A 27,410-nucleotide genomic window follows, 5' to 3' on the forward strand; every position below is an offset into this window, starting at 1 on the left:
ATTCAGATCTACAGGTAGAAATGTAAACCACCAGAAATGGAAATAAGTGGAAATTGAAACGCCATATTTCCTTTCTTCTTATAATTTATAAAAAATATATTCATATTTGGCTCTTAAAAAATAGTACCGTAAGGTAAGGTTTACAATGTAAACAAAAGTAAAAGATATATTTGAGTAAAGAAATGGGGCAGATAAATGAATTATAATGTTGTGTAAGGTTGTTACATTTGTGGAGTGAGATATAGGAAGTGAAGTGAATAGGATAAGGTAATAGTGAACATCTGAAGGGAGTTTGAATTATGATTTGTAAATATGAAGAAGTAAAATATTGACTCTCATTAGGCTCTGAGGAGTTATATCTTGTTAACTCTAAAATAATCACTAATGCATAGTAAAAGGAGATATAGTTAAGTCAGTAGAGTAAATACATTGAAATCTTACATTTTTATTTTTTTATAAATCCTGAAAACAATCTGTTCCTGATAAAAAGGAATGGAAGGAGAGAGGGAGAAGGAAAAACAGAAGAAAGAAATGCAAACCAACAGGATGGTATATTTAAGTATAAACACATCAATAACTACATTAAACATAAGTAAACTAAGCATTGAATTTTAAATGACTAAGAAAACAATAACATAAATACCATCAAAGTTACGCTGAGGGAAACTCACCAAACACACAAAAATTATATACTACCGAATTCCATTAATACGACACTCTATAAAAGAAATCATTGATTAGTGATAGAAGCCTGATCGCTAGTTATCTAGCAAAGGGAGGTTGGCTGGGAAGATAAACTACAGAGGAGAGTGAGAGAATTGTTTGAGGAAATGGAAATGTTCTGTATCTTGAACATTGATACAATCAAGATAACGTTGATTGTATCTTGATCAAGTACTAACATTGTAGTAGACATTAGTCTAAAATTATTGGCCTGTACACATAGAAATGAATGAATTTTATTGCATGTAAATTTTGCCGCAATAAAGTTGATTTTTAAAATCATCTAGTAAAATATTGATTGCCTAGTGATTAAGATGTAAGACTCTGAAACTCCCTGAGTTCAAATCCTGCTCGTGCTATTTTCTTACTGTATGACATAGAGCAAATTGTTTAATCCCTCATCTATAATGTGGGGATAATAATAATAAGTACTTCATTGAATTGTTGAGAGGATTAATTCCTCATCTGGAGTAAGTGTTTGAAATGTATTTATTGTATTAATATTATCATCATTAATATCATTACTGTGTACAGCACATTAAACTATTGAAAGATATAAAATAATGAGATAAAAGCTGTCTTCATTTTATTTTCCAATAACTCTTTTAGAAGAAAAATGAGACAGGTAAAAATCAAACTGAAAAAATAAGATGCTAAATGATAATATAGGACGACAGGATTAAAGTCCAACTCTGAGCAAGTCAGTCAGCACATGATTACATGCTGTATTAATTTCCTCTTGCTGCTGTAACAAATAACAAATGATCACCAGCTTCATGACTTAACACAACACGAATTTATTAGCTTATCATTCTGGAGAACAGAAATCTAAAAAAAGCATTCTGGGCCTAAAATCAAGATGTCAGCAGGGCTGACTTCTTCTGAAGCTCCAGGAAAGAAGCCCTTTCTTTTGCTGCCAGTAGCCCTTATAGCCCCTCCTCCATCTTCGAAACCAGCCATGTAACATCTTTATCTCTCATGGCCTTCTTTCCTGTATCATCTCCCTCTGCCTCTGTTTTATAAAGCTATATGTAATTGCATTTGGGACTCACCCTAATCTAGAATAATCTCCCCATTGCAATATCAGGCAACATTCACATGTTCTAGGGAATTAGGACATGGTTACTTTTGGATCAAATGTCAAATGTCATAAAAGCAAGATAGGAAATGAGAGAAGAGAGGACAAGACACTAGAGTGTTCTGTAAAATTTCACTTTAAAAGGTTTACAAGTGTTTGGTCAAGGAAAAACAAATTTGAGGTGAAAATGAATATGCAAAATAAAATTTTGTTGTCATTTTTAGGTGTCTTAAATGTTTATCTACGTTTGAAAGGGCAAACAACAATAGAGAATCCACTGTGGTCTTCAAGTGGGAATAAAGGACAAAGATGGAATGAGGCTCATGTTAATATATACCCAATTACTTCATTTCAGGTAAGAAAAGTAATTTTGGCTAATTAATTGCTGTAAATGAGCATAACATTAAAGGTGGTCTTGAGCAAATATTAAAATATGAATATTCAGAAATTCCATGATATAAGCATCACAAAAATTTTATGATTAAGTTTTGCTTTAGTTCTAAAAGCTGTTTTATAAAGATAAATGCGCTTTTCCTTTATTCATTAATACTCATCAAGTAATTGGTTTGAATAATAGTTTATCAAACTTTAAATGATTTGCCTGGAAAAAATGTAATCCATTTCTATAAACTCACATGCTTATATTTTACTCCGTGAAAAAAATATATATATGTTTCTATAATAATGGAACTTGGTAGTCAATTCTCAATCTGTTTGAATTTTTTTTGATTAAATTTTATATACTTATAACAAAAAATTCCTTCTGATTTAATGCCATATCAGTAATTGATCACTGATTATAAAAATTAAGATGACTTTAAATAAGTTATTTTTCTTTGTTTCTATATAGAAAAGAAGTAAAGCTTAGAGAGTTAGCTAAGAGAGTTACCAGTAAAGATATAGAAATTGTAAAGACTGCCACACTGGCCATGATAGCTAGAGACAACAGATCAGTAAACTATTTCAATGGAGTGAATATACTGTTTACTGATTTTAATGTGTATAAACATATATACATATATAAGTATATATACATATCCAAATATTTTTATATTTTAAAAATATAGTAAAATATCTTCAAAGTCTATGATATATATCTTCTATAGCTCTATGCCTTATTTCAAAAGAATTCAAATCTATTTCATGACATTGTATTTATAGCATTGAATGTTTCTTCTACTGGTGATTTTTTTGGATGCATTTCATGGCGTATGTTGTAAGGGAATAGAAAATTGTGCCAATTTTTAATTGGTGGAATGACCTTTTCTTGTAATCTAATCTATAAATTCTAATTGCTTTGAGATTGCACTTCTAAATCAAACCAGGATGATAAAAATACATAGTCATTCACAATGATAAAGAATCAGAGTAAGACTAGCCAATTATCTACAGATATATAAAAGATTTATTCCCATATGATTCTGAAAAATAAAAGAATCATTTTGTTTCTATGAAGAACAATACAATTGTGAAAATGAATGACAACATATCATCAAACTAAATTAAACTGGGAAGGCAGGATTCCAAAGTATTACTGGTAGAAGTAACCTTAATATTAAAATGTATATACTGATACTGTCATTAAAAATCAATTTTTTTCTAAAAAGTTGATATTATTCTAGATATACTTTCACTTCCCACATGACTGCCTCTCCAACACAAAATTCCAGCAAAGTTCACAATAAACAAAAATGCCAAGGTCATAATATACCACACATTTTTTGAAAGATTTCCACTGATTATAGCATCCTTTTTTTTTTTTAAGAACTTTTCAGATATTGTACCATACTCTTCTTGTTTGCATTGTTTCCAGGAATAAATCTGTGGTAGCCTTAAATTTATTATTTTGTATGTAATGTGACTTTTTTTCTCTGGTTGCTTTTAAGATTTTCCTTATCATTCGTATTTATAAATTGTGTTGTGATGTGCTTTGATATAGTTTTCTTCCTTCTATATGTGCTTCGTGTTCATTGAATTTCTTGGATCTGTGGATTTATAGTCTTCATAAAATTTGAGATTTTTCTCAGATATGTCTTCAGATATTTCTACTAGTCCTCTTCTCCTTTGAAGATTTCAATCACACATAGATAAAATCGCTTGAAAGTGTCACACAACTCTTTAAGGCATTTTTATTTTTTTCTATTTATATATAATTTGTGATCGTTTTTATTATGTCTGCATATTCAACAATAGTTTCTTCTGCAATGTCTAATTTACTTTGTTTTATTCAGTGTATTTTTCATCTAAGCCATTGGATTTTTCATCTCTGTAAGTTCAATTTGAATCTTTTTAAAAAACATTTGTATGTCTTTAGTTAATATTTTGAATGGATGAAATCCAGTTATAAGAACCATTTTAAGTCATTATCTGCTATTGCTAACATCTATATAAGTTGTTGGTTGGTTTCAGTTAATTGGTTTTTCTTCTCGTAATGGATCACTGTTTTCGTTTTTTTTTTTTAACAAGTCTGGTAATTTGACTGGGTACCAGACATTGTGACTGTTACCTTGACAGGTGCTGCATATTTTTGTATTCTTACAAATATTCTTGAGCTTTTTCAGGGAAGATAGTTGAGTTACTTCAGAACAGTTTTATTATTTTAGGTGTTGCTTTTAAGATTTGTTAGGCGAGACTAGAGTAATGTTTGGTATAGGGCTAATTATTTCTCATGATGGAGGCAAGACTATTCTGAGTCCTCTACCAAATGTCCCATGTATTATGAGGTTTTTCCGTGTGGTGGCTGGGAACAGTCACCATTCCCAGTCCGGTGAAGGCTGGGCACTATTAACTCAAATTCATCCCTCTGGTTCTTTCCAAAGTATTGGGTAGATTCCTCATTTCATGTCCTGATCAGTACTCTGCTGAATACTCAAGGGGGACTCTCTGCAGTGCTCTATTTCTCTCTTTTTCTATTTGTCTGCCACGGTTTTTCTCCGGTATTCTGCCCTGAACATTCCAGCTTCCCTTGTTTTTTTGAACTCTCATGTCCTCAACTCAGATTTTCTACCAGGTTTCACCTTCTTTTCCTCTACTTGCACCATGGCCTATAAACTTTGTATTGTTCAGTAGAATTCACCTTGTTTGACTCCCATTTCCCAGGGATCACACTTCTTCATTATCTGGTACCTAGTATCCTGAACACTGTGGTTGGCCCAGTTATTTGGTAGTTTAAAGTAGAAAGATAGCTATTGTTCCTGTTACTCTATTTTTCGTGGAAACAAATGGAAAAATCTGTATTTGTAAGTAGTTTGAATTGATGCATTTTTAAGCTATTTAAATTACCAGTGGAAAATAAAGATAGATAAAATCATCTTTTCATTTTGATGGAAGCTCTTTCATTTCCCAGCATTATTTCTAGGTCTATTGACTAAGGTCTTTATTTCATTAATCTTGACTGTTCAAGGAAACGTGAAACACAACTAAATAATCCCACACCACTTTTTTGTTTTTGTCTCGTTTCATTTTAGAGAAGATTTGTTTCGAATTGTTATATACAAAGTATTTTTTTTTACCCAAAAATCTTTTATAACTTGTCAAACTTCTCAAAAATACTTTCTTTGGTATGTAACATCTTCTAGGAACTCCTGATAACAACAATGATACCAATATATTGCTATAATAATTAAGTTTTGAGAAGTTTTAATATTACTCGAATGTAATTTTCTGGCATTTGAGGTTGTATTTACTTCAAGTGGAAGGCACAACTTTTACCTCTTCAAATTTTAAACAGTATAAGTGACTTTGAGTCTCTTTCACTAGCATTTACGCTGTTTTATTTATTTGAGTTGCATGACTTTAAATTAATTTGATCCATAAATCCTTTATAAAATTACTTGGACAGTCCTTTGAGTGTGTCCAATTAGTTTGCTTAGCTGAAAATACAATTATTGCTTAGTACTTTTCAAGACAAGTAGAAGTTTTATTCTATTGAAATTTATGTTGGGTTCATTTACTAGAATTAACTTAGCATGATCAGTGCTTGGGATGAAAATAGATTTTGCTTCATTTGGAAAAATTAGGGCAACAATTCCAAAGAAGCAAAAATGGATATATTCTTATAATGTCAGTTAATTTTACATCCCATACCAAGGAAAATATTTAACCATCCCCTTTTAATGCTTTACTTCTTTCATAGCATATTCCAAATGTTTTCCAGGGGTAAAGTATACAAATAGATTGTGAGACACAAAATGCTCTTTACATTTTCTTAGTTTAAAAGAAAGGGATTCTGGAAATCTCCTGCTCTTACATATTAATTTAAAGACTTAGAAACAGGTTTTGACATAATTTTTGAGAAAATTAAGATACAAAAGCTTAACACTGTAACAGGGACTGGAAAAGAGACTATACTGCTCTCCTTACATCATGCTGCCTTATGTCCCAACTAAGAATAATACTAAGCTAGAAAATATTGTCCTCATTAGTAGACATTACATGCTTATGTAGCATATCTGGCATTCTAAGCCACATTCCAGGGCAATTATATGGACACAATGGTGGCTCCTGACTTAACCATTGAAAACATTTACCAGTTGCAGCTCACAATTTGATGCATTTCTTTGTCTTTCCCAACAGTCGACTCTCATGTTATTATTTAATATTAGAAATGTTGACAACTAATTGACATTTGTCCCACAAGATGAACTGGCAGAGTATTGTGAAGTTAAACTCACTGTTCATATTTGGGATAGTTTCCCCAGGGAAAAAGCCAAGGCTACCCGCTACGTCTATTATGCTGTCTCTCTTCAAATTTGTTTTGTAATGGTTGAGGATAGTTCAATTATTTGCTAAACCAGTGATAAAATAAAGATAACATTATTAATGCTAATGGTTATTTTTAAATATATTTATATCCTGAAGGTTTTCAAAGTGATATATACTGTCAATTTTCAAACTGCAGTCTGAGGGTTTTCAATTTGCCTCAGCAGTAATGATTAGAAGTGATTTGCCTTTTGTCAGGAAGAAACTATGTTGTAAATATTTGCAGAAGTCACCATTAACAATGAAGGCAAATCATCAGAAGTGCATTTTATTATTTAATTCCCCCATCTACTTTTACTCATTCGTGATTCATGTAGCTGTTCTTTTCTTGCTGAGAAATTACATTTGACACATACTTTTATAGCATCATCTATATCTTTATTTTGACATCTATATTTATATGCTTTAAAGCATTATAATGTATGTAAGAAACTGTCAATTAATGAATTGAAACAATTTTGTGAGGTATAATTCTAATACAGAAATCCACATTAATTTTTTAGAATTCCCATTTGAATTTACTTACCAAAAGTTAATTTTCTGATTACACAATATTTTTTATATGTTAAGTTTGCTGAGTTGCATGAACACACTGTGAAAACATTTCAATTTTAAACTCGTCATTTCAATTAAGGGAAATAATTTTAAACAATAGTGCTATTGTGTGGGAGGAACAGGTTTTGCATAATTTTATCCCTCTTTTAGGAGACCTAAACTTTAACATTTTCTCCATGGGTACCTAGATGCTGTTAATTCCTTCGTCAAGTGAGTTAAACCAAATGCATTTCAGAAGTACTGAAGAGGAAATGAAAATGTTTTTTTCTCTGTAATGTAATGGTAGTTAAAATAATGATGGAAATTCATAAAAAGATGACAATTTAACTCTTTAAACTAGAGAGTCTTAATTCTCAAGATAAATATAATTAAGATTTTTTGTTGTGTAAAGATAACATCTTCTATGGCTAAATACATCATATTTTAATGGACATAATTTATCATCTTTATATTCTAGAAAACATCAGCAAAGATTTGTTTTTACAAATGCTTAAAAGTTTGGCTAAGGCACATTATTTAAATTTAATATCTACACTTTATATTTGTCTAACTCACACAAAAACAATGTCAAGTAAAACATGCTCTCTCTAGATCTTAATCTAGGAGTCATTTATGAATCTGTTTGAATCTATAAAGTTTAATTACAATAATTCAGAAATATAATGGTAGTCAAGAGCTCAGAGCATAAATAAAACAATGCAATAAATATTTATTTGTGAAATTCAACCAGTTAAAAAACAATCTACATCTTTGTAATAGCAAAACTGTGGAAACTAAAAGGAAACAAATAAACATGCTACACAGGACCTTTCCTTTCCTTTTTGTTCAAAAAGGTCCCTGTGGAAGACTGCAGATTTCTCTGGCCTATTAAAATAGATTCTTTATCATCACAAGATTACCAATAAATATTAAAAATATAAATTATGACTGTACTAAGAGTTTTATTGCTAGAAATTATCTTTATCATACCAATAAATAACTAGATTTATTTACCCACAGTGTCTAAAATTCCTGCTATGCTTAAAGAAATTACCTTGCTTTATCAATGACAAATGTAATATCAATAATTGTAACTGTAAATGTAAGTAATGTATTTGCAAATCAGCCTACTTTTTTAACTGTACCACTTAATTCATTCGGTATCACCAAGGGATGAAATATTCATATAAGGTAGTGCTCTAGGTATAGGAAGCCCTCTGGACACGTGATGCTTTGATTTTTCTTGATTGCTAGTTTTGTTGTTGAGCAAACCACAGACTTAGAGTCAACATATTGCCAGTAGGTAGGTAGCACACATATTAAATTACATTAGTCAATCTGCTTCCTGATGTTTACTACAGATGGTTTCCTGACGCATTCTCTCAATCTGACTACAAAAGGGTCTGTCTTTCACAATTTCACTGCTCTGGGACTTTTTTTTTTTTTTTTTAGCACAAGCCTAGGTCCGATCTTTTGATTTTGATCAAGCTGCACAGGGAGGCAGGAGGACAGGATGAAAAAGAAAAATAATAGAAAAAGGAGGATTGTTTAATCCTTTAAAGGCGGTAGCAGAAGAAGTTTTGAAATGCTTTGAGTAATGGCAGGATCATTGTAATTAAACTATGGCTTTCCCAGGACAGCAGTTTTGAAAAGTTCAGAAATGACTTCGATGAGATGTATGTTTTAGTTTTGATTTTTAAAGAAATCTCACCATTTTATATGACTCCCGTCTGGAAGTAACAAGAACTTACTAAGTGAAAGCAATTGTGTACTTTGAATAAGAAAAAGTTGGCCGGGCGCGGTGGCTCACGCTTGTAATCCCAGCACTTTGGGAGGCCGAGGCGGGCGGATCACGAGGTCAGGAGATCGAGACCATGGTGAAACCCTGTCTCTACTAAATGTATAAAAAAAAAATAAGCCGGGCGCGGTGGCGGGCGCCTGTAGTCCCAGCTACTTGGAGAGGCTGAGGCAGGAGAATGGCGTGAATCCGGGAGGCGGAGCTTGCAGTGAGCCGAGACTGCGCCACTGCACTCCAGCCTGGGCGACAGAGCAAGACTCCGTCTCAAAAAAAAAAAAAAAAAAAAAAAAAAAAAAAAAAAAAGAAAAAGCGTAGATATTTTCTTCAAACTTTTTACCTTTACATAGCTAAGATGGGAAATCCATGTACTGCCATTTTGTTTTGGCTTCAGTGATAAAGAACATTGTGGATGTTTTTCAAACATCCTTCCTAATAAAAGGATTTTGACTTCAGCTTCATCTGTGTAAATTTCAAGTGCGAGCAGGTGCAGAGCATTTTAACCCACCTTTGTTAGGCTCTTCACCGCATCTCATTTCCCCACATAAAGCACATGGGAATGCAAACCCCTTATCTTTGCTATGGCTACATTGTAAACCCTGTATTGCACCCTACAAGCAGTATTTAATATTAACTATTGATTTATTCTAACACTGACTCTCTATCAGGTAAGGAACACATATCAAAGAGGGAAAATATACCCCAAGACTTAAAAACCTACTTTTTGGAAAAAGGGAAATATTTTCTCACAGGTAGCTTGCTCATAGGGGCAATTGGTAATGACCTTACAGAACAATGTGCTTTAAATAAGTCTGAATCATAATTATTTGAAACGTAGTCACCTCAGCCTTGTTCATAATAGTTTTAATGTCTAACAATGACTATAGGGTACTGGTTAAATAAATTACATCCATAATGTGGAATATTCTGCACCTTAAAATGACTTCCCTTTCTCCATATTCAATTCTCTCAAATGTTTATATTGTTGATTTTTTTCTAAATCCTTTCTCATAGACCTTTTAAATAAAGGACTGTTTAAAAGTCTTCTGAGAGTTTTTAAAGCCACTTCCCAGTTACCTTTCCAGACACCATCCTATCTCAAACAGAAGTCATCATTTCCAAGCATCCAAAATAATACTTCATTGCAAATTCTATCTGAGGACTGACAATTTGCTAAACTGCTAACTTGGTTCTAAATATTTGAACTGCAGCTGCCATTTTGTTTTGTCTTCAGTGAAACAGACCATTTTAAATGTTTTTCAAAGAGATGGCTTTGGAGAATCTTTAAGAACATGCTTATCTTAACATAGATAAGCAGGAAACTCCACATTTATCATATTTATATATCAGTAAGAACTCAAATTTTTCTCTGCTATCAAATCATGAAAATTATTGTTTATTTGATGAACTACACTTAAGGGAAGGACAGGGTCTCAATACAAAAGTTGACAACTGATGCCTCTGCTTACTACCTGGAGACTCCCATTGATAATATTATGAGAGCATATCAAAGAACATTGGATCGATTTCTCAAAAGTGGCCTAAGTTCTCTCAAAATCATCATAATTAAGCTATGGCTTTCCCAGGACAGCAGCTTTGAAAAGTTCAGAAATGACTCTGATGTGCCTTTGAGGAGATGTTTTCAAATAAAAACAAAAACAAAAACTTTGGCATTGATAAAAATAAACATTGTCAAATTTGTTGTGATGACTTAAGTCTAGAAATGTTATTAATAAAGCACATTACCAGATTGACGTTAGAAACGGCTCTTTATTAAACTATTCTTTGGAATGACCAAAGTAGATATTTCCTTTTAACACGTAAATATTTTTCTAGAACTATAAACCCACCACTAAATGCATGAATTGCCTTACAGTATCAAAAAGATTAAAAAGTTTTGCTGAAAGCAAGGAATAATTTGGGAGTCATAAAGAAAATTCTAAAAGAATCTGGTTTCTGTAAAAATAAAAAAATATATAAATTCGCTAATTGTGCTTCTATTGTCATTGTATTTTTAATAATAAAGGATTCTGATTTTACTCATTTATTCTTTCAATATTCACGCATTGAGCCTCAGTGACCACCATTGTTATAGATACCAAAAATTCAAAGGTATACCATGAGATATTCAACATAAATAGACTGATAAATATCTTCAAGTTTAAAAAATGGAGTATCAGCAGTGAAATCATGGAGGTAAATTATAAAGTCAACATGGGAATATGACGAACATATTCAATCTATTTGTGAGAAATCAGTGTCAGAGATAGAAAAACTTCGTTCCGGGCTTCAATATACATATTACTGTTGTAAAGAATCCAGAATTTATTTATTCTTTAAAATATTTCTAGAAAACTAACGTTATGAGTTATGTTCAGATAAAACCAGAATCTATTTCAGAGAAAGACTTTTCAAATAAAACACTTTTTTCTTATCCCTAAAAATTGAAAGAGGATGTGTAGTCGTTGTTTTAATTGTATTATTTAATTAAATTTAGTTTTGCTTTAAAATCGACACAGAGCTTTTGATGTGAAAAACTAATAAAATGCAAGGAAGATTCAATTATTGGTTTGGGGATAAAAGTTTATGTTTTCTGCAAGTTTTAATTTTGAAAGCCATCAAATATAAAAGATGCCAGGATTACTGACAAGTTTACTTTTGTCACCTTGATTTCTCAAGAGAAATTGATCTGCAAATCAAAGCTCCACATTTAGGTTTGTTTCATTCATGTTTGTAGCTCATTTTTGAAGGTATTCGAGGTCCTGGAATAGAAGGTGACATTGCTATTGATGATGTATCAATTGCAGAAGGAGAATGTGCAAAACAAGATCTAGCAACTAAGAGTAAGTATCTTTGCTTGAGATTGGTTTGTTGTAAGTTAAAGTAACATCACTATTAAATTAAAATTTAATTTAATTAATTTTAAAAACAGTTATTTTTAGTTGGTTTATTTAAAAATTTCTTATATCTAATACTCTAAAGTTTGTTCAGTTATTTTTAAAGTATTAAATTCAATTATAGACATATTTGGCCTAAGATAAAATAGAAGTGAGATTTTGATCTAGATCTATGTAAGGCAAGTACACTTTGATTTTTAATTAAGATTTTAAAACATTTTATTTGATATTATTTGTTTTAGAAGATTTAAAAACTTTTATTAAAATATTTGATGAACCTGTATACGTAGCACATATTTACAATGTAAATTGTATTAGTCAATCTTCATACTGCTATAAAGAACTGCCCAAAACTGGGTAATTTATAAAAGAAAGAGATTTAATTGACTCACAGTTCAACAAGGCTGGGAGGCCTAAGGAAAGTCACAATCATGGCAGAAGGGGAAGGGGAAGCAAAGTACCTTCTTCACAGGCGGCAAAGAGAATTGCTGAGAGAAGGGGGAAGTGCCCCTTGTAAAATCATCAGATCGGCCGGGCGCGGTGGCTCACGCCTGTAATCCCCGCACTTTGGGAGGCCGAGGTGGCGGGGGGAGTCACAAGGTCAGGAGATCAAGACCATCCTGGCTAAAACGGTGAAACCCCGTTTCTATTTAAAAATACAAAGGAAAAGAATTAGCCAGGCATGTAGTCCCTGTAGTCCCAGGTACTCGGAGAGGCTGAGGCAGGAGAATGGCGTGAACCCGGGAGGCGGAGCTTGCAGTGAGCCGAGATCGCGCCACTGCACTCCAGCCTGGGCGACAGAGCAAGAGTACCTCTCAAAAAAACATAACAATAACAATAATAATAAGAAGAAGAATTAAAAAATCATCAGATCTAGTGAAAACTCACTTTCTTGAGAACAGCACGGGGGAAGCGCCCGTATGATTCAATTACCTCCACCTGGTCTCTCACTTGAAACATGGGGATTATGCGGATTATATTTCAAGATGAGATTTGTGTGAAGACACAAAGCCTTACCATGTCAGCATAGATGTTTTTATTCCTCCAGTTTGTGAATATAGTGAATATATTTCCTGATTTAGCCAATTTTTTTTTTTTTTTTGAGACGGAGTTTTCCTCTTGTTGCCCAGGCTGCAGTGCAACAGTGCAATCTCTGCTCACTCTGCAATCTCCGCCTCCTGGGTTCAAGTGATTCTCTTGCCTCAGCCTCCTGAGTAGCTGGGATTATTACAGGCTTGCGGCACCACACCCCGCTCATTTTTTGTATTTTTAGTAGAAACGGCGTTTCACCATGTTGGCCAGGCTGGTCTCGAACTCCCGACCTCAGGTGATCCACCTGCCTCGGCCTCCCTAGCTGCTGGGATTACAGGCGTAAGCCACTGTGCCTGGCCTTTTGCCAGCCATTTTAACAGATTCAGCATTCTAAAGAGCCTAAATACATATATTAAGTAATGAAGTAGACCTAATATTTATGGTCTAATGTCCAATCTGCACCACAAGCTTGTTTAATAAGTTGATTTTCACTTTATATCCTTTTTTGAATATTACAGTTTAATGATATCTTTAATTTTAATTTTTTGTCACAGGCCCATTTTATAATAAAGAGATATAAATAAAACATGATAAATAATGCACAAAGATTTAGAATTATGTGTTTAGCTGCTTCTTAAAATCCTCATCTCCATATTTCACATTCGAAGCTATGAAATCTAAAATCATTCCTGTTAAAAATGACTGCAATTGAAGGTTTATCTTAGACTCATCTGGAATCTTTTATTTTGTGGTCATATATAGAGAAAGTAATCAAACTAAATTTACACAAATTACTCATCAATTATTTAGCACATACAAAAGCATGAAAATCTAAGTTGTATAAATCTAGAGCAAATCAGAGTCTTTGGTAATTTTCTATATTTAGTGAGAAAGTATATCAGTCTAGATGTTGAAAGTTGAATGTGTACAATTGTCCACTGATTACTTACATGAACTGAATTGACCCAATTCTTAAGTATTGTCAAAAGACAAAAACTAAGATTTTTATATAACAATGTGCCATTTTGCTCGTAGTATCTTGTCATAAACTTAGTATTTCAAATAACATATTTAGTAAAAATGTATCCTTGTGTCTGTCTAGTTCTGCTTTAGAAAACCAGTAGCTATACTCAAAAGAACAGTTTTTCTAATGCACAGGAAAACACGTATTCTCCTCAAAGGAGAATAGGATTTCTTTTGAATTTCATAGTATGACTGAGTGGCAGTAACATGTTGTTAATTGAAGGCAGTAACAACTATATACAGAAATTTTACATTTTCATAATGTAAGCACAAATATTATAAACAAATTAAATAAATTGAATTAAACTTTTCAAAGGAGGAAAGCAAAGGAAATTATTTACTCCCTAGTGCAGAAAGAAAGCATAACTGATAAAAGCAGCCGCAGTGAAATACCTGTGAAAGCCCATAGGGACTTCATTACCACAAGTTCTATTACAATAGAACATTTTTATAATTAGTTTTTTTCCTCTTAAACTAGCAAGTCCAGGAAATGTGTAGCGGTTTTAAATATGAAAATACCCTCTATATCTATTGAGGGTGTTTAAACTCTATAAATTAGGGGAAATAATCTTAATTGAACACAAATAATCTATTTGGTATCAGAAAGTTTTCTGTTACATTTGTGTCATTTAATTACCATTTGTTGTTCATTTTATGACTAGGATTTGATTGATTGATGATTATTAAATGAATATAACATTCTAAGTACAGACCAGCCTGAAGGCTGAAAGCCTCTTCCTTATTCCTCAGGCTGCCAATTCTTTCCAGGCAATAAATGGAACTATGGTCCACACCATGCAGATATAAGATTTTGTCTCAATTTTCAAACTCAAGTCTCCCCTAGATACAAGCCATTTTGCAACTTTAGCTAGGTTAATGAATTATACCCGTGTTATCCCTCCTTGGTAAGGCATGCATTCTAAAAGGCATCAACTGGACACCAGGCTTCAACAGAAATCCCAATTACAGTAGGACTTTCCAGATCGATTGGTGAAAGGGATTTTTTAGTTTGAATGGACTTCATCATGCCTCTAAAAGTTAAAATAAAGAGAAAATGATTTGTATAATTTATAGATAATGGACTGATCTAGACATGGATAATCTACTAGTTGCAATAGTTAATTTCTGTACACATAACCATCCCTTTCTAGTTTTCATTAACATAGATTTTCTTTCAGTCTTCAAGCTTATCCACTTCTGGAAGCTTGAAAAAAAATCTACTTTTTGAAGTATTCTGATAATTTTCTCCATGTTCCTGCTTTCATGTGGCTAGCAGAACTCTAAGACTGAGCTCAGCCACAAACCTATGTGAATATGTTACGAACAAGTTTTCATAGCATATTATATCAATTCAAAATCTGTAAATCTTTTTATCAAGTGCCTTACCATATATTCATTTTCCTTTTCATTTCCCTTAGCAATGACGCTGATAAATAAAACAAAATAAAAATAAATATTTTCCAGAAATATTTTCCATATACTTGTTTTATTATTCACCAAGGTTGTGTTAGTACCTGCGTGGAATGCTTATTCTTCCTCTTTTTTTTGTTCGCATTTATTTTCCTTATCTTTAGATTCCGTTGATGGTGCTGTTGGGATTTTGGTTCATATATGGCTTTTTCCCATTATCGTCCTCATCTCTATCTTAAGTCCTCGAAGGTGACCTTATCCTGGCAGAGGCTATAAAAGATTCACCAGGCACTGGCATGAAGAAAGAGTCTTTGTAAATGGACATTGAACAAACAAACTACCAAAGATTCCTCCACTGACTACTGACTCAAAAATAAAATAATACAAACAAATTTTTTTAAGCACTGGGGATAAAAAGACATCATGGAAGTATAACTTATTCCAAACTAAACATAAAAGATAATCTTGACCTGAGTAGAGAAGAGACCTTCAGGTGCTTTTGTGGCTAAAAAGATTACAACGTCATCTGGTTGAACTCTGGAAAAAAAAAAAATGAAAAAAAGAAAAAAAAAAGAGCTATAGAAATCCTTGTCAAAGCACAAAGTCATGGCTGGTTTTGTTTCAAATGAATAGTTTGCTTGTTACCATGGAAACCTAATGGCCTGCCAACAAAAACCTCACTGTAAACAGGGTACGTGAAGAGCTGGCATTTATTTTCCTTTCAAGAAGGCTTTCATAGAGAATTAAATAAATGTAGGCCCTTTTACCTTTGGCTGTTACCCTTCCTTGAAAATAACCCGAACTCAGAATTATTTAAAGCATTCATGTTTCTCCCCACCTTATCCCCATCCCACCTTTATTATTATTATTTTTCTCCCATGGCTAAGCTAGATAACTGTATGCTGTCTCTTTTTGCATGCACTACTATCCAGGCTGGTAAACCTGGCCTTACATATTACACAGGCTTATCGGAGTTTGCTTGCGGCCACTTGAACACCCAAACTATGTCATCTGTTCCAATGAAGAAACCAAACCACCATCTTTTATAAATCGCCATGGAAACCAAGTGCCTTCAATGAAACAAGCCTGAATAATTTTCAACTCAGAAGCTTGCACTGCTAAGAGTGGTTTGTGTCAAACTATTTTATAAACAAACTACAGAGCCTAAATGTGCAAATTACAGGCAAGACAACAAAGCCGCTTCTGAAGAAGAAAGGACCCAAGCTGCTGCGTAAGCCCATGCAGACGAGATATTTGTTGTTTAACCTCCTAGGCAGCCATGGCCTTTCGGCTTATTGTCCATTAGAAAATTACTTCCATTGAGACCAGACATGGAGCAACACTTTTTTTCTTCCAGGTTATTAAATGGGTCAACCAGAGCAAAAGGTTAAGAATACTTAGTGCAGAAGGTGGTAAAACACAAAAGTGATTTTTTTACTCTAACCTCCATTTGAAATGAAATTGGCCCTAGCTTTAGAGGGAACAAGAAAATGTTTGGGACTGCAGTGCATACTAACTCTACAGTGGAACTGGGCCTGAAAAATCTGGCTTTATTCTAAACTCTGAGGGTAATATGCCTCTGCCCTTTAGTCAGACTCTGTGCAAATTGTGAAATATTATTTTATTATTTTACCAAGATTAAAAAACACTTTTACAAAAAAACAAAAACCTGTAAAAATGATTTTGAGCTACCTGAGGACAAATCATATCTTTAACCAGCCAGTTTTCCAATGCATTGTAAATTTCACTTAAACCTGTTGGTTATGAAAATTTGAAGATCCTTTTCCTTAAATTATCTCAGCTTTTAACTTCATTTAAAAAGACTTTTGTCTAAGAAGAATATTATTATTATATGTTCTTTCAACACCCCAGGATTAAAAAAAAACTGATTATGCAAGTAATTGGAATATAAGTATTAAATTATAACATTTGCGAATATTAATATAAAAGCACAACAAAATGTAGTGGAAAATGACAAAGCTTGATTTTTTAAAACAATTCTGTAGAAATGTTTGTGCAAATTCAGTAATTCAACTTAAAATATAATTTTACAGCTATGTTCAATAAAGCCTCTTTCCAGGTAAGGTATGACAAGCAGTATGTGTGTTTGTTGAGCAATGTTCACTTATCACTAAAATGAAATTAGTTATCCAATTTATTGGTTACCATGGGATAAATCTTCAGTGCTCCACATACCTTAATGTCTGCAGAAAGAAATTTTAATAGGAACTCCCTGATGCACTCTCCTAGATTTGTAATACATGTAGAAAGCAGTTAAACCTTTGAAGGTAAAATATGAAACATATATGAACCTGGAATTTAATGTCTATTTTCAGTCAGTTCAAAAGGGGACCACTTTGAATATTTAGGTAGTGATGGAGTTGATCTGAACCAAGTCCTTTAAATTAAACATAATAAACAAATGAGTTTCATAACTTATTTGAATGAATTAGGCATATTAAAATTTTTTCAGAGTTTCACAGTAACCCACATACTTTATCAGACCAAAGAGATTCAAGTACACGATATCTGGGGCATTTCTTTTACTTTTTGCAAAATTTCGCTTCACCTTGACTTCCATTTTGTGGCAACTGGCCCCTTTTCTCCACTCTCTTATCAGTAGATCGCCCTTTTTAATTGATTTTCTGCACTCTCATTCCTGATAATAGCAATGAAAATGTCTTAGATCTAAAAGGAGACTCTTAACTCATTGCCTCTCCCTCCCTTGATCTTTAAGTTGATTTCAGTGAGGCTTTTGCAAAAAAATAAAAAATAAAAAGACTATATTCAGAATATTTGAAGATACATGTGTCCTTCTCAGGTAAACAATCAAATGTCCTATTATCCTAAGTAATCCTGCACAAAGAAGCTACTGTAAGAAAAAGTTTCAATCCTACTACTCAGCATTTATTAAATACTAAAATCTTTCCTACCCTCTCAAACAGTAAGAATACACAATGCTTCAGAAGTTGATGAGAACTGGCTGGTACCACAGATTAATTTTGATTAAATTTTTTTAAAATTGCAGATGAATGTGAAGAACAAAGGGGCAATCAGAAGAAGTGCAAAGCAATCAGACTTATTGAGATGGTAATAAAATGTGTATCTCAAGTGGGTTCTGGATCATTCACGTAAACCAACAAACAATTTGAATCAATGTTTTTCACTACAGATCATATGTTCAGTTGCTTTAATTGAAAGTAAATGGATAAAATGCAGAAATTTTAAAAGATTGGGATAAGTGAAATGTAAATTTTTTAAGTAGCCTCTTTAATATTAGTAAAAATAATGAAACTTTTAAAACACTCATTTAGCAACTGCCTTCCTTTTCCTAATTTTTTTGTATTTATTATGAACTGGACTCACCAACATATTTTTCCTTTTCCATTTTGATAACACATTTAAAGTGTAATTGATGCCAATATTTTTCGTTCTTTTATAGAGAGGCACCAGGCAATGGAGTTTTTAATATTGTGGAAGAAAGAATGTACCATGTGATCTCTTACTGCCAGTAATTGATCCTAATTACTTTGGAGTATTATTCTATTTCATGAGTTCAAGAATGCTTGTCTCTCTACATGTTAACATCTCTGCAATTGGGCCTATTTTAATTGCAATTGGCAGCATTTCTTTGTAGTGATATATAAAATGCATCATAGATATAATGAAATTCACTAAAGTCACTAACATTGCCAGAAGTGCCAAACAATGCCTAATATTACTACTTTTCAACAAACCCTAAACTGAGAAGAAAACACCCAACCATATTTGTAAGATTTACATCAAATGCTCATTGACTATGCAGTATTTGAAAATAATGTAATTTTTATTTTGTCCGTTTTAAAAATCTGAGTCCTCTCTTAAGTACATTATATACATACCTAGGTACACTCTTTTTTTTTCTGCTGCGTGTTTTTTAATTCTACCACAAATCACAATATGCTATATATCCCTGTTTAAAATGTTTCCTCCTTCCGTGTTGTTCACAGTACTTTGTCACAAGTTTGGCCTGCCATTAACTTTTCTTTAAGAGATTTGGAAGATGCATGGTACACCACAATGTCATGCAGTCGGCTAAACTAAAGGTATTTCATTTCACACATATCACAGAATTGACTTCGGCATGGCAATGAATTATGATAATTATAATACTGAGAATTACAACCCAGCTAGTCAGTTACATCATGTAATAGAGTAAAAGCAATTCAATTCTTTTGTATTTTAAAATATGATGAAATACAAATTACAACTGTATTAACTTTTCACCAAACATGCATTTTTATTTTAAAAAGTTTATAATAAACATATATGTCAATAAAATGTGTAACTTGAAGAACAATTAATTCATTTAGTTATGTAATTGAGACTGTATGAACCTGGCTGTGGTGTTTTACATGATCAATTTTTCTTTGCTCTGATTAGTGATTTGAAAGATGGTGATGGAATAATCTTATTTTTATAGACTGATTTCCAAGTGTTCTTGTGAATGCGTATTATTTACCACAAAACTTTTTTTTTTAACGTGCCTTTCAAAGATCAGGGCCAATCAACAGACCTTTAAACTGGAAAATCTTTACCCCAAATTAATTTGCTTCTTGGTTGATGACTATGTTTTACTAATTGTTTCATCTGTGTCTCACCAAAGCAGAAGGTACACTCTTCTTGCAACTGGGTAGTTGATGTCAATGAGGAGTTATTGCATTTTCTGTGAAAACAATAAAATCACAGGGTTCAGTCCCAAGCTATTTCCTTTCCTACAGTGTTCCCTTTGTGGCTAATTAGTTTATTAGTTTTCTTAGTGCTCATTTTTAAAAAGCAATGTCTAGCATTTTCTACATCTGTGTAGGAGAAAAGCTACCACAGAATGATCAGAACTTTTTTCAAATCTAATATAAAATGTTCTTTGCCGAATATCCACAATATTTATCAGTAAACATGTATGTTGTTATTACATACATAGAAAAAGAAAGACTAAAGACTTGAAATCTGTATGTGAACTATGTCAGTTCTGAATCAATCCATATGTTCCTGTCTGCTTAGAAAAAGAAGTGAGGCTTAGAGAGGGAGAAATATTCCATATATTTGTATATGGATGACTTTATTAACATATTAATTTAAAGCTTAATAAATTATGAGTGGTGATATCACTACCCTGAACCTACATTGAATATATTGAAATTAGGAAACTGGAATCCAAAATGTTGAGTAGGGCAGAGGTTAAACTCTGGGTAGAAACTGAAATGGTTTTCTCAAGGAAATATTTACAACTGATTGAATTTAATTTCAATTGTACTAATTTTCCATAAGTTGAGCTAAAGTGTATTCTTATTTTTCAATAAAACAATGGGAAATTCTATAAAATAGGGATTAACTTGTTAGTTTCAGTTCGTTTTTGTATGGCTCTTAATTGTTGTCCTGGGTTTCCAGGATATCATTTTTATTTCTTGAGTCTCAGCAATATATTTAAATGTGTAAGTTTAATCGAATATACATTGTGTTAAATTTATATTGAATATTAGTTTCATTTGAAATCTCAAAGTTTAGATTTAATTTCATTCCTTTTGATATTTTCTTCCTGCTAAATAGTTTCAGATAGCTGTATGTTATTTTCCCTTGGATTTTTTTTCAATAAATGAAATTATGTTGAATACTCTATTAGTGTTTTGGGGAAATTTCTGCTGTCAATAGCACTCAAGTTAGAAACAAAAAGATTTTTAGAAGAGCAATTATGTTTGCAATTTAAGATGAAAATGCCATCATTTCTCTCACTGTTGAAAAGCTTTTATGGACTCAACACTGCAGTGAGCACAATTAGCCCATTAAGATATGTGTGGATTTTTACATCCTTTCTAAGGGATCATTTATAAGATTGTGTTAAACAAACAGGCACTAAAATCTTCCTGAATTAATGTGATTTAAGAATTATAACTCAGTTTAGTAACTATGGACTTCTGTATGATATGTGAAATAATTGCGGTTTAATGGTGCTAATGTTATTCAGGAAGATAGTTTTGATCACATATTTCATGGGGACACTAGACTAAATGTGAGTTTTCTGGGAGAAACAAATAATATTGCTTGACAAGGATTGAATGAACCAAAGTATAAAGGGAATTCTAAGAATTAACTTACTTATCATTGTTTCCCTACTGACATTTTAGCTTAATTTTATCTTTATTTTTGGTATTATGTATCTAAATAAACCTAAGAAATTTTGGAAATGCAGGTACAATTAACATTAACAGACTCATTAACAGTGTTCAAAAATCAACCCCCCAACTGCTTTCTAACTGTGTGTTAATTGCTGTTTATTTTTCATATGCTATTTTAGTTGAATTAAGGATCTTACCTATATTTGTATTTCCGGTAGTCTTTAGTTGTCTACATACTTGCTTCCCAAATGAAACTGGAACCTCTTCCATCACAAGGATGTGTCATTCACATCTTCAGCAGTCTCTGTTGAACCTAGGTATATGGTAAGTCACGGTTCTATGGAGACTACTGACTTAATGATTATTGAAATAATTTATGATTTAGAGCCATATTTAGACCAGAACTTATTCAGTTAGCCTAGAAATGGGCAGCAACTTCATCTTTCACTAATAAAATCAATGTAATTTCATAGACAGAAGAGATCTCATGTATACTGAGAAAAGACGAGCAGCCAACTGAAGAAACAGTTTAACCATTTGCAACATAATTTGCTAGCACTTCTTAGTTTTACAGAAAACAATTGTATTTCTTAATAAAAGAGCAAATGTTAATGTTTCTGCAAACAAAATCATTATATTTTTAAACTAAGGAAAATTAGACAAATTCTGTATATTTTATCAATTAGATATCATAATTATAGATGAAAATAATACTTTAGGGAATCTCTATAACTAAAGTGTGTTAATTATAGAATATTATGCTTCATTTTACAACAGTAGGGTCGTATAAGCTCCAGCTAAATTCAACATCTTAGCTCCTTTCTAGAGTCTGCTGCAGTGTATATTTCTTGGGATCTAAACTTGAAGTGTAGTATACTCAGACATGTAAATATTTTTCAGAGTTACATGATAATTTGAATTGTAAAACAAAATTTTAAAATTAAGACTATTTTAGGGTAATAGTTCATGTAGCAGAAACTAGATTCTTACGAATGGAACAAAATAATAAGAAAAATTAATTTTCAAAATTGGGAACAGTGTTGAACAGAGAGGACTATTAATTTTTATTATTTTAACTTGTTTCTGCTTTGAGTTACATTTTTTAATTTTCAAAACTAACACAGTTAAACAGGCTGATGAGTCCAAAATATAAGGATGGTATGGTGCTAATATATGGCAGCCAAATAATAATAAGTAAATGAAAAATAAGTACTATAATGTCTGTTGTAAATTTTTAATGAAAGAGACATACATCTTTCTCTTTTCAGATTTTGATAATATCTTGTACAAGACTGAGATTTTGAATGTATCCAAAAGGCTTTTTCCAATGCAGTCATATCTGGGGGTGCTGGAAGGGTACCCATTCTGAATCAATCCCCCCACTCTAGAATATGATGCAATTATTCTGCAGTTTGCCATTCAGTTATCCATTCCTTCAACCTTAGCGTTACTTTTTTCCATTTAGTATTCCTTTAAACTACAAATACTTTCATAAGAGAAAGACATTAGTCCCTAATAATATGGGGTGTATTTTATCCGATCAAAATCTTCCAATAACTAGAGTAATAGGCTGAGGAAACTTACCAGAAAGGACTAGGAAAACGAAGGAGAAGCATGCTAAAAGAAGACGTATAGGACTTGAAAGACCACATTCATTTCATAATTTTCCTGAGAATAGGTTCAGATTGCATGCGCAATACAGAAAATGTAGATAGAATGAGAAGAATGTCCAGCTGTCGGATATATGCAGTGGATCAAAGAACAGAGTTGCAGAGTTTATAGAACAGAATCATAGACAATGAAGTCATAGAGATGGGGACAATATGAATAGGTATGGATAATGTAGTTTAAAATGAAATTAGTTAAATGAATGCTCACATCAGTACAAGAGAGACAAAAGGAAAATTTTGTAATCAAATGCATTTGGTAGAGACATAAAATCTAGAAAGTGAAAATAAAGTGTTCAAATCAAGTAAGTTTGAAAAGGAGTTGCAATAAACACATTTGCAAATATTTTACGGCATGTTCTTCTTGCTTTCTCTTCTTTCCTTTTCAGTGACTATTTACATCTTGGCTTCTCTGTCCACTTTCTCCTTCCTGTGTTATGTGAAGTCACATAATGTAGGTTAGTTTAGAGTAAATTTTACTTTAAGACGTATTTCAACAGGTTACTGTCTCAAAGTGCTTCTGCTCACACTTTTACTCTAGCACTTTCTCATTAAGTAATTTTAATCAACTTATTTAATGTTCCTACAACTCAGTTTTTTTCTCCTGTAAAATAGGGATAATAGCAACAGTAATAATATGGTATTTTACAGGATTTATGGGGGGCTCAAATGAGATAATCTGCGAAAAGCACTTAAATAATTTCCTAGAGTATAGCAAGCATTAAAGAGCACTCTTTACTGATATGCTTCCTATTATTAGAGAAAGAAAAAGAAAAATGTTGAAAATCTTGATGTCTGTTACAATGCACATGTGCCAAGTTTGGAAATGAGCATCATCAAGTTATTTCTACTTTCTCTAATAATCTTACTTCAAGCCCATGCTTATGCTTACATTCATACACACACAGCATTTACATAACGATTTATCATTTTCAAAGTATTCTCAAACTCATTATTTTATCTGTTCATGGGTTAGTGACTTACACATAGTATATGTGATTCTACATATGATGGAAGACTTACAATTTTTTTTCCATAACCCTGACACGGCGTGTAGAAGGGCACCCTTTCACATGTGACCCAGGAGCAAAAAAAAAATATATATATATATATATAGTGCTTAATAAGCAATGTCTCTTGTATTTTAATACCCAGTGAACCTGTATACATTAACAAATCTAAAGCAACATTATTTTACGTAGCATGAAGAAGAAAAAAAAACCTTTTTATTGTGATTACAAGAACCACCAGTTTTAACAGTCAGTCCTATTTCAGAGATGTTAAAGTGTCTTTAAAAATTAAACATTAACTGGCCGGGCATGGTGGCTCACGCCTGTGATCCTAGCTCTTGTGTAATCCTAGCTCTTTGGGAGGTCGAGATGGGTGGATCACCTGATGTCAGGAGTTCGAGACCATCCTGGCCAACATGGTGAAACCCCATCTCTACTAAAAATATGAAAATTGGCTGGGTGTGGTGGTGGGCGCCTGTAGTCCCAGCTACTCAGGAGGCTGAGGCAGGAGAATCACTCGAACCCAGGAGGCAGAGGTTGCAGTAAGCCGAGATTGTACCATTGCACTCCAGCCTGGGCAACAGAGCAAAAACTCCTTCTCAAAATAAATAAATAAAAGTAAATAAAACATTAAAATTGATAAAATATGGCATCATTTATAATTATTCCAGATATTTCATTTGAATCTCATAGGAAACCTGCTTTGTGCATTAGAATGCAGCCAGAATGGGAATTTAAGATTAATCAATACCTCGTAGGATGGTTATTGACAATTCAGATTCCCAGGTTTTGGCACCAGAGATTTACAGTCAATAGAGATGGGGGAAGGGAGGGGGCCTAGGTTTTAAACAAGCTGCTTAAATAATTCTGGTGTATATGATCAAAAAATCAGAATTTGGTAAACGTTGTAGTGGAAAGAAGGTACATTCAAATCCTGATTTTACCATTAGTAGCTATGTGACCTTATGTAGATGGTTCAAATTCTCTGTTCCTTAGTGTCCCTTGGACACACCGTAGAGCAGTCTGGAGCCAGACTGCCTGGATTCTTCCTTATACAATTTCCCTCCATTCTTTCATGTGTAAAAGGAGGTAGTATATTGCCTAATTTATGAGCTAATATATGTAAAACACTTAGAACATTACTGGCAAATAAGAAGTGCTATATAAATGTCTACTCACCTGTAAAAAAAACAGGCGCAGCAATAATAATATCCATCTCATAATGATTAAATGAGGTAATGCATATCAGGTATAATATTTAGCAAATAAACCATTTTGGATTTTTTTTCAAAATAATGGCCTAATGCAGTAATCTATCTTCTAAATAACTTTAATTTTTTTCATGAATACCCCTTTTTTAACCTTGTTTTATCTTGAGGATAGACAAGGAAGAATTTTCCATGATGTTTTAATGATGCAAATATTTTAATATTGTTATGTAACTGACATATATTAGCCCTCAAATGAAGTAAGTTCTCTGGTATTACTTTCTAACATAAATGAGTTTCGAATAATCATGCTTATTTTAGAATGTAAACAATTAGAAAAATTAGGCAATAAGCACAAGTTTGGCATTCTTCAAAAGTTAATCATTAATATTTATATACGTACATATATTTTAGACAGAAATGTTGCTAATTTGTAGAAATTTAACCTTTTATTTTGACATAGATTTACATCCAGTTGTAAGAGATAACACAAAGGTTTCATATACACTTTACCCTTTTTCCCCCAATAACTTTAAAGCTGTAGTACAATATCACAAACACATTGACATTGATACAATCCACTAATCTTGTTCCCAGTTTTATTTGTGCTTGCCTGTAAGTGTGTATTTAGTTCTGTGTATTTTAAACACATCTGTAGGTTCATGTATCCATCACCACAGTCAATACACAACAGTTCAATCACCACAAGGATCGCTCTAGTGTTGCCTTTTGACAATACGTCTCCCTTCGGCCAGCTAATTCTATACCACTGGCAACAATTAACCTTTTCTCCATTTCTACAGTTTTGTCAATTCAAGAATGTTACATAAATGGTATTATACGCTACATAAATATTGGGGAGTTGCTTTTTTCAGCCTAATTTCCTGGAGATTTATCCAAGTTGTGGTATGTATCAATAGATTGTGCCTTTTTATTGCTGAGTAATACTGTGTAGTATGCACGTACTACATTTTGTGTAACCATTTATCCATTGAAGGACATCTGGATTATTTCCAGTGCAGGGCTATTATAAATAAAGCTGCTACAAACATTCATGTACACATTTTCCTGGGAACTTAGATTTCCATTACTCTGAGATAAATGTCTAGGAGTATAATGGCATGCAACATAGTAGTTGCATGTTTAGTTGTATAAGAAACTGCCAAATTGCTTTCCAGAGTGAGTATAACATTTTGCATTTCTGCCAACAATGTATGAGTGATGAAATTTCTGTACATTCTCACCAACATATGTTATTGTCACTGTTTTTGTTTTAACTGTTCTGATAGGTGTATAGTGATATCTCACTGCGGTTTTAGTTTGCATTTTCCTAAAGGCTAATAAAGTTGAACATCTTTTCATTTGCCATCTGAATATCCTCTTCTGTGAAATGTCTAACCATGTCCTTTGCCTGTTTTATAATTGCATTTTTAAATGGTTTAGTTTTGAGAACTCTTTTTATATTCAACATCAAAGTCATTTGCCAGATATGTGGTGTTCAAATATTTTCTCCCTGCCTGCACCTTGTCTTATCATCCTTTTCACATGGTATTTTGCAGAGAAAAAGTTTTTGGTTTTGATAAGGTCCAATTTATTTATTTTTCCTTTATGGATTTTGCTTTTTTGATGTAAAGTCTAAGGATGCTTTGTCTAGGTTTAACTACTAAATATTTTCTTGCCATTGTAATTTTCAAATCAACGTTGCCCTTATCTTAAAATAGAAAATAAAACAAATTTTTAGACTTGTATTATGTTAGGTACATATATTTTAGCTCAAAGTACTGGCTTTTTTATAGTAATGATGAAATACGTAAAATTATCAAATAAATGTGGCTAAAAGTTAGATATTTTAAGTATTAAATCTAAATTTAGAAGGTAACATTTAAAGTTAATTATATATTATCTGACATTCCATAGAAACATTCATTTAAGAAGAAGAAAGTTGCCTCTCTTTATCCCAAAACATACCCACAGATTACAACCTTGAATTTTTTGAATTACCCTTTAATATCACCAACAGGAATTATATTATGTAAAAAATCAGAGAGTCATACAAATAATTATGTATAAGGATATTGTGGTAGTTTATAATGTTGAAAGCAATGGAAACGATCGAATTG

General features: G+C 32.4%; 1 protein-coding gene across 2 annotated transcripts in view; it reads left to right on the plus strand.

Annotated features, from left to right (window-relative positions):
• The window catches only part of MDGA2 (MAM domain containing glycosylphosphatidylinositol anchor 2), an 837,606-nt gene extending 810,950 nt beyond the window's left edge, over nt 1–26,656 (plus strand). The window contains exons 15-17 of one of the 2 annotated variants that reach the window (XM_055291423.2): nt 2,026–2,156; nt 11,629–11,734; nt 18,282–26,656. In XM_055291423.2, the coding sequence (XP_055147398.1) occupies nt 2,026–2,156; nt 11,629–11,734; nt 18,282–18,388 (344 nt within the window). In that variant the 3' untranslated portion in view covers nt 18,389–26,656. Of the gene's footprint in view, nt 1–2,025; nt 2,157–11,628; nt 11,735–15,417 lie in introns of both variants that reach the window. The other variant, XM_055291424.2, reaches the window with a different exon arrangement.
• The last annotated feature ends 754 nt before the right edge of the window (nt 26,657–27,410 follow it).

This window comes from Symphalangus syndactylus, chromosome 9, assembly GCF_028878055.3.
Source record: "Symphalangus syndactylus isolate Jambi chromosome 9, NHGRI_mSymSyn1-v2.1_pri, whole genome shotgun sequence".
NCBI classification, from domain to species: Eukaryota; Metazoa; Chordata; class Mammalia; order Primates; family Hylobatidae; genus Symphalangus; species Symphalangus syndactylus.